Here is a 9395-nt window from a genome sequence, read left to right as displayed (position 1 = left end):
GACAACAGTCACTGCTGCTCCATCCATTTCCCCTTAAATTTGACATCATTGACCACACCTTACCATTAACATCCGTTATTTCCCACCAACGCCAAAACCTGATTGGTGGAACCCAAACACCCTGAATTCCAATCCGATTAAACCCGTCCTCTCACATCCACTCCACCGTCCCTACCTGCTTAACCAGTCAATCGCTCCCCCTAATAAATTCATAACACATGCTCCCCTTCCACCGGCCCAACCGGTCTCCCTTGTCTCTCCCCCCCACCACTTTCAAACTCCTTGACTTGAATTTAGACTTCATTTCACCCCATTTGTTGTGAATTTCAATGCCCTTCCTCCTGCCCCACCCTCAAATTAAAATAATCTCCAAATTTCATTTCATCTCCATTTCTTCCCTTCCAATTTCTTTCATTTTCCTTCTAGACGTCTCTCTTTCTCTCTGCTGGTGCTGCTTTGCTTTCTCTCTCTAGAAATGTCTCTCACTGTCTCTGTGTGATGATTCCTCGGTCTCAACGATGGAGATGGAAGCTTAAAGCTCTGGCTGTCTTTGCTTTAAAGTTGGTTTCCAACATTTGGACTCCTCTTCTGGTCGGCGGCCATCTGATCTCTCTCTCTCTCTCTCTCTCTCTCTCTCTCTCTCGGAAACTCTTTTTTTTTTTTACCGGTAAGTCAACAACCTGTTGATACTAAGCTCCTGTTTGGTTTTATGTCTCTTCGATTTGGTTCCTTGTCAGTTTTTCAGGACTTTAATGTTGGACTGACGAATCGAACCTAAACACATTTTCTTTATTATTTTTATTAATCTGTATAGTGAATAATGTATATGGATTTCTATGATTATTATTTGATTAAAGTTTTTGTTTTTATAGGTGACCCTGTTTTGTGATTTGATTTGTTATCAGCTTAAGAAATTTTTGCTGCAGATTCTTGATTGCTTATTCATAGTTCTAGATTCTTGATATCATTAAAGATAGCACCTTTCTCTTTTAAATTTGTTTGTATGCTAAGAATAAGAATAATTTCTTATTCCAAACTTTATTCGAATCAATTGAGATTATATCTGATGTTAGAGGATTCTAGATTTCCTTTCAGGACGATTTGTGAGCTAGGTTATGGTTGTCTTTGTCGATCAGTTTCTACAAATTCATGTTTTTGGTACTCATTCGTTCTTATTATCTTATTGCTGGGGTTTGTTTTTGAATACTTATACCTCAGAAGGTTTCTAGATCATAACTAAAAAAATTTAAATCTTTTGGGCTGTTTCACCACCGATTTGTTATGCGAGATGTTGGTATGTACCAAATGGCTGATTTTTTTAAAATATTATTGTTCAAAACTTTTTATTTGCGCGCTTGATGATTTCTTTTTTAATTTAAAGTGTAAATCATTTTGGAGTTAATCTGAAGATTTTGATCTGTTGTTTTTTTGTTTGTGTTCAGTGTCTCAGCTATTTAAAGCATGTGTGGTGGTCCTGAACGTTCTAAAACAACTTCTTCTGAGTCCACTGAAACCAACTTCAACCCTGAAAACATGAACCATCTGACTGTTGCAACTGAAGATTTTTTTTGTAGTGCACTTGAATTTGCTTCTGACAATGATGTAGAAGGGTTTAAGCGATTGATTGATCAGGATACTTCTGTGGTTAATCAGATTGGACTATGGTATAGCCGTCAGAAAGGATCCAAACATATTGTTTCCGAGCAAAGAACTCCGTTAATGGTTGCTGCTACCTATGGTAGTGTTGACATCGTGAAGCTTATTGTCTCATGCCCTGAGGCTGATGTGAATTTCTCATGTGGTTTGGATCAAAGCACTGCCCTTCACTGTGCTGCTTCTGGTGGATCTGTTAATGCAATGGATATTGTCAAGCTCCTTCTATCTGCTGGTGCTAATCCGTGTTGCTTGGATGCTAGTGGTCATCGCCCAATTGATGTTATTGTTGTTCATCCCAAGCTGCAAAGCACGTGTCCTGTTATCGAGAAGCTTCTCTCAAAAAATTCTTCTGATAGCTCAGTAAGTGACTGCAGTTTACCCCTATCCATTATTACATCAAATTCAGATTCTCTCGCGTTGTCGTCCTTCTCGGAAAATGGGTTGCAATCTCCATCTGAATCAGCTTGTTCTCCTGCTTCAAAGTCTACTGAGTTGCTTGTTAATTCAAACTCAGAGAAGAAAGATTATCCATATGATCCATCTCTACCTGACATAAAGAACAGCATATATGCCACTGATGAGTTCCGCATGTTCTCATTCAAAATCCGACCTTGCTCACGAGCATACTCTCATGATTGGACAGAGTGCCCTTTTGTTCACCCAGGGGAGAATGCCCGAAGAAGAGATCCCCGCAAGTTTCACTACAGCTGTGTGCCCTGCCCTGAATTTCGTAAGGGTTCGTGCAGACGTGGGGACATGTGTGAGTATGCTCATGGAGTCTTTGAGTGTTGGCTCCACCCTGCTCAATATCGAACTCGCCTTTGCAAAGATGGCACAAGCTGCAATAGACGAGTATGTTTTTTTGCACACATGGCTGAGGAGCTACGTCCATTATTTATGTCAACCGGATCTGCTGTCCCTTCCCCGCGCTCTTCTGCATCTGGTCCTACTGTCATGGACATGGCTGCTGCTTTGAGTCTCTTGCCTGGTTCACCTTCATCAGTCTCTGCTATGTCTCCATCCCCTTTCAGTCAGTCCATGTCTCCATCAGGAAATGGTGTTTCTCAATCATCATTGGCATGGCCTCATCCAAATGTGCCAACTCTTCTTCTTCCTGGTAGCAACCTCCAGTCAAGCCGCTTGAGATCTTCGCTCAGCGCACGGGACATTCCACCTGAAAATTTGTTGCGTGAATTGGATGCTCAGCAACAGCTCTTGAATGAACTGAACTGTTTCTCACAGCCACGTCCAGGTCCCATCTCTGTTGGTCGTTCTGGCCGCTCTAAAATTTTAACCCCTTCAAATCTTGAAGATCTATTTTCTGCTGAATTCTCATCTTCACCGCGATTTTCAGACCATACGGCTGCTTCTGTTTTCTCGCCTGCCCACAAATCAGCTTTACTGAATCAATTTCAACAACAGCAGAGCATGTTATCACCCATCAACACCAATGGCATGTCACCAAAAAATGTTGATCATCCTCTTTTACAGGCTCAGTTTGGAGTTCAATCTCCAGGAAGAATGTCACCCAGGAGTGTGGAGCCAATCTCCCCTATGGGCTCTAGGCTCTCGGCGTTTGCCCAGCATGAGAATTTGCACCAGCAGCTTCGCAGTCTCAGCTCAAGAGACCTTGGATCTAACAACTTTTCCCCCATGGTTGGATCTCCTGTAAATTCTTGGTCAAAATGGGGATCTCCCAATGGAAAGCTGGATTGGTCTGTTAATGGGGAAGCTGAAGGCAGAATGCGAAGATCATCTTCATTTGAGCTTGGGAACAATGGGGAGGAGCCTGATCTTTCCTGGGTTCAATCTCTAGTCAAGGAATCACCACCTGAGATGATGAAAGATAAGTTTGCAGCTCCAGCTTCAAGTGATGTCGCATCCGGTGAGGTTCTGAATTCCAATTCTCAAGTTGAATCCATTGATCATTCTGTTTTGGATGCCTGGCTTGAACAGATGCAGATTGATCAGCTAGTAGTCTAGTTATGAATTCATTTTACTCAGTGAACTAGGTATTTAAGTTCAGAAGGTACATATTCTTTTTCTGGGTTTCTTTACTGGAAATCGAAGCTAAAGGCGTTAACTGGTGGCCGGTGAGGTTGAAGGTGGTTGGGAGACTGGCTCAAATGTTCCGGAAGATACTATTCAATTTTTTTTCCATTTATTCTTTTCACAAGAAATCGGAGAAGGATGAAAGGTCCTCTGGGATTAGAAAACATAGCTAGTTTTGGAGGTTCTTCACATATTTTTACTTTGTGCATCTTATTTTCAGTCAATTTTATCTCTGAAAAAACTACAGAATTAATTGCAACAAAAACAAAGAGCTCTCTGTATTTTGTTATATCTCAGTTTCTTCAATATTTTCTGTTGTCAGTCTTTGGAGTTGTGGTTAGGCAGAATGAACTTTGGAGGGAGTTTATTTTCTTTTGAAGGTGCAAAAGTGATGTACCCTTGATAATTGCATTGTTGTGGGCTTGTGGCTTCTCTGTTAATGTAAAACTGAATCAATTATATCATAATTTACATGAATTCCTTTATTTTTTTTTTAAGGCTGCCTTGACGCTATTAAGTCATACCTTTAACTTTACTACATTCATTGTTCTCCTGTCCTGATGGATTCACTGCATTGTGGTGGGTTTTGGGGTGGAGATGTCTTGTTCATTTTAGAATTAGGATAAAAAGCATATATTGGATTGATGTTTATGCTTCATTTTTGTTGCTTGTTTTTCTTCTTTTATAGGAAGGCCGAAAGTTGATGGAGGTGGGTGGGATATGCCCATCAGCCCATATGGCATCATGTACCATATATTTGAAATGATGCCAACCACTTGTGTAGTGGGTTGGAGGGTGGGAGGGAGGACTTTATACTCCAATATAGTTTAAAGGGTAGGGGAATTTGAGTGAGATCTGATAGGGGGGGGGGGGGGGGGGGGGGGGGGGGGCATGTGGTAGGATTAGGGAAAAAGGCATTTGCTTTTAATGGTGGGTTGCTGGAGTTTAAAGGATACTAAATGGTTTAGGTTTAAAGCTTCCATTGATGTCCTTGTCATTTTTTTCCATGGAGTATCTATTGGGGTCCTAGTCGATATTGGTATTCTATACCAGTGTCTAGCTCACTTCAATAACCTTTTTTGCCGCGCGCTGATGTAGTCTGATGTTTAGTCACCATCTTGCTGTAGGATGGAGACCGGTGAGTGCATCTTGCTTTTGGGGTTGAGACGGAAAATCTATAACTAGAAATGGGGTGTCCTATACTCTTATAGTGTAAACTAGAAGTGGGGTGGTGCCCATAGTGGAGTGTTTGAAGTATGAAGACATTATGTTAAGTTTGAAGGATCCTGTCGTCGGCGATTTAAAACGTGGGAGCATTATATTAACTTCTTCTTTTTTAGAAAAAGAATATATATATATATATAAGCGATTCAATATTTAGGTATGTTATTCAAGATCATCTATACAAAATTTTATCTAATTCGGACATCGTTAATGTATTGAAATTAGATTAAATCAATGAATGCATTAAAACTGTTCAACGTGAACCGTTTGTGTAAATATCAATTTTGAAAGCTCAAACCATTGTCAAATTGGATGAAATTTTGTAGAGATGATCTTGAATAGCATACTTAAATATTGAATCGCTTATGGTGAAAACATTTGACCGAAAAATATACTAAAATTGGAACTCACTCTGAAATTTCAGAGTGAAGCTTCACTCTGGATAGGGATTGTATATATATATATAGGGTGATGTTATTAACACTCTTTCCACATAAAATTCAATACTATGACATCATCTTTTTTTTTTTAACATGTGAGGAATGGTGTGTTAATAGTAAAAAATGGTGTGTTAATAGCACCACCATATATATATATATTGCATCAAAATAAGATTACAACCAAGAGGAACACTCAGTGGTGTAACTAGATTCCACACGCTCATTCCTACCAAGACTGTTAGTCACATGGTTATCGCAAGAAACAATAGACATGAGCCAAGAATGCTCAATTCCGAATCAATTAAAACTGATTCCAGAAGTAATCGATACGTACTTTTTGTCAATCTCAAGAAAAAAACCGCTCTAATAGCATCACATACCAAAACCTCCGGCAGTTTGCAGAGACAACATCTCAATTACATTGACACCCAGAGAGAACCGATATTTAATTAATCACTGGAAATGACATACACCATAAACTTGTGCACTCAATAAAAATAGACATGGGCCAATATACCCAAGCCCACCTAAAAACCGAAACTTAATGACCCAAGCCTAGGACTAATGAGCCCAGGCCCATCCATTGAATCTCCATAGGCCGGCTGCCAAGGTACCACCGGCATGCCCCACCTTCTAACCTCAGATCCTTCACCTCGACGATCACAACTAGCCACCATCACCGAATCAGAAGCAAGACTGTGGCCAAGAAGCTGCTCGCCCCGTTCAAAATCATACCAAGAAACACCACAACGGAAGATCGAGCCAGCTTTAAAAATCAACTAAGACAACCACCAACGTGCCGTCGCTTTCCCATCACGTAGCCTCATCAGCAACTAGCTCTTCCCGCCAGCGAGACCCAGCCACCGAAGCAAGATCACGATCTGCAACCCAAAAAACAAAGCAGCATCGCCGACCAAACACAAAACAACCACCCTCTATCAGTCTATCGATCCACTGCCGACAACCTCCCTTGCTAGGCCACTAGCTGACCCACCACAACTCCCTTCCGACGGCAGCATCGATGGACACGCGGTCGAACAGGGACGAAATTTTGTTTTCTAAACCCTAGAGAGATCCGGATTAAACGGAGCACTCAGAGGACTTTCTAAGTCAAGATGAGCATCTTCACTACTATAACTGGAGGCTCTCTTTTGGTGTGGTACTCTCCAAAATGTCCATGTCAGAGATAAATTATATTTCAAGGAAAATAGTTTTACAAGGGTTACTTTGGTAAACTACTAAAAAAGTAAATGGGAGAGTAGAACAAGAATGAGATAAAATTTCCTTCCGCCTTCACCCACGTACAATTGAAGATTTGCATAATATAGAACAACTCTAACCTTGCAGAAACTGTATCCGTATTCAGTAAGGAGACGTTGATCTCTTCAAGCAAAAGTATATCAAAATAAGTCTATGCAAAAGGTATATTATTATACCTCTTTGGAGTTTCAGAATTTTGATGAGGGTTTAATTCAAAACTGTTCTTCTGATGTTTTACCTCTTAATGAATGAAATCTTATTGCGGAAGGAGAAGTGATCGGTGGAAGGCTACAAGCCTACTACGTTAGACAACTAAACATGTTCCCTCTTCTTTTGGTAATTTTTCTATCCAATTTTTCTCATCTTCTTTTGATAATTAAATGTTTAGTATGCAATGTACGTGGTTGATGAATGAGGGAGCAAATGAAATCCTCAGTCTTCAAATAAAAATTGGTTAAAACCCCCCAAGGTAATCACCGATCGGAATACATTGGAGTGATCAATCATTTTATTGTTACTATCCACATATCGTTAAGGGATTTTGTATCTTTCTCTTCCTATAACAGGACTAAATATAGTTGAGAAGCGTTACAAAGATGATATATGTCAATTAAGGAAAGAATAATCTCTCCGATAAGTTTCTGAGGGTACGTGGTTTCGTTTTCTCTCAACTTTTATGTTTGTTGGTTAATGTATTGAACTATGGAAGTTTTGTTTTTTCTAATCGTTTATGAAAGAGTGGACTACACAGAAGAATGATTGTGTTTCTCAGGCTAGTTGGAACAAATGATAATTTTTTGAATAATGTCATGAGCAATAGTGTTTAATAGCAGATTTTGCATACGAAGGGTTTGTTGTAGGGTTGCGAGGTTGAAACAATGAGCCAAAAGAAAAATTAAGAAAAACACTAAGCAGAAGGAGCCAAGTTCTCTGAACTCTTCCTTTTATTTTGTTCCAAGCTTTTGCTTAATTTTGTAGGTTTTATAATGATTTTGGTAGTTTTGTAAGTTGTTACTATCAAATAATTGAAAAACACTTCCTAATAGACACTAGGATGCATGTTTGTATCTCCACATATAAACTAACATTTGATACAATCCAACGTTATTGAAGCTTTTTACATATACAACTTGCATCCTTGGTATATATTAGATCACATGACAACCCGTACCTTCTTATGACAGAGATTTAGCTTATGTGATTCTTCATCTTTAATAGTAGGAGGGACATGGACTAGAATAACATCATTTCGCACACGTATGAGCGGTACAACTTTTATTGTCACGAGAGTAAAAACAAAACATAAAGCACGCGCTCAAGCGCGGCCTTTTTGCATGCGCATAGCGTGTGCATGAATGCTAGTTATATTAACTTTAGTAGTCGGAATTGCATATTTTACGGTTGAAAACTAAATGAAAATTGTCCAGTAGTAATGTTGGCTTTGGTAATCAAGTATAACATACTAACACAACGAAAATTGTTTAGTCGTGCTAGCTTTGGTTATCAGCCATGAGGTGCTATCCAGAACACTGAACACATTCACGACTGAATTAGACCTATGGGTCGCTGTGCCTGTGCATACCCAGCAGGGCTTCTTGCATCCACTTTTAGGTTACATAGTTTTGCAGAGTTTGTTGTCCCCAGCATGATGGGGTTCCCAGTTCCAACTATGTCACAATGTATTTCTTTTCTTTCCTTGGTCCGAAGAAAAAGTATTACTTTTGGAACTTAGGCTTCCCGATCCCATATGCGAAACCCTTCTTTTATAAGGGGTTTAGGGTTTATGGGTGCAAACTTTAGGGTTTAGCTCGCCACAATATGCTTTTCCTCATCCAAATCATGCCAGTGATTTTGCAGAGTGGTGGAGATGAAGTAGGATTCCTAGTTTATCTAGTTAAGTTCACGACGACTTTGTATGTGTTCCAATGTTCCATGACAGTTTCTTGGAGTTGCATGCATGCATTTCATTTGAAAAAACAGAATCCTCTTCAGGTATTCCTTTTCGATATGAGATACATTCACGCTAAAGTTTTAAACATATGGCCGTGTTTGTTTGCCCGGATTAGTAGCCGGATAAGACATGAAAATATCCATACTGGCGTTTGGTGACTTATATTGTTCTAGGATTGTTCCAAATCTTGCCAGGATAGGATAACAAATCTGATTCGAGAGGTGGATATACATATCTCCTACCAGATTAAAACATAAAACAACGTATTGCGACTCTACCAACTTTAAATCAAACGCGTCATCGAAGGAAGAAAAGCAAGCTGTTGGGAACATTTCCACGAAGTTGACGACGGGAAGTCAGAAGCTCGATGGCGGTTACAGTAGCGACGGCGAGCCGGAAAAGTGACGTGTCATGGCCTCGTAGACGGTGTCGGAGATCCAGAAGACTTTGAATTGGCCGCCAAGGGGATTTGGGGAACTAGTAGATGGTGTCGTTTGGGTTGGTGATGGAGTCGACGGTGGGGTACAGTGGTCGGAGACGACGAGGATAGATGGGATTTTGATTTTGGGATTGGAATTTCGTGATGCTTAAGGTTGAGAATTTCTGGGTGATAGAATTTGGGTCAATTGCCGCCATACTTGATTAGCTTCAGGAATTATGGTTAGAGGGATTGAAAAAATTCCATTTGATTGATGGAGAATGAATTGAAGTAGGTATCTTTTCCAGCTATATTTCTATCATACCAAACATATGAGCAGATTAACTTAAATCCAATCTTATCCCATTCAAATTCAATGATTATCCTTTTTACA

The 9395-nt window shown here is 39.9% G+C and overlaps 1 protein-coding gene across 1 annotated transcript; it reads left to right on the top strand.

Annotated features, from left to right (window-relative positions):
* The first annotated feature begins 680 nt into the window (after positions 1–680).
* LOC126802444 (zinc finger CCCH domain-containing protein 30-like) lies at positions 681–4099 on the top strand. The gene has a single exon (XM_050530074.1). It carries the CDS (start codon positions 1462–1464, stop codon positions 3637–3639), a length of 2178 nt encoding a protein of 725 aa, XP_050386031.1. The 5' UTR covers positions 681–1461; the 3' UTR covers positions 3640–4099.
* The last annotated feature ends 5296 nt before the right edge of the window (positions 4100–9395 follow it).

Source organism: Argentina anserina, chromosome 7, assembly GCF_933775445.1.
Source record: "Argentina anserina chromosome 7, drPotAnse1.1, whole genome shotgun sequence".
NCBI lineage: Eukaryota > Viridiplantae > Streptophyta > Magnoliopsida > Rosales > Rosaceae > Argentina > Argentina anserina.
This window is presented reverse-complemented; position numbering and strand designations above follow the sequence as displayed.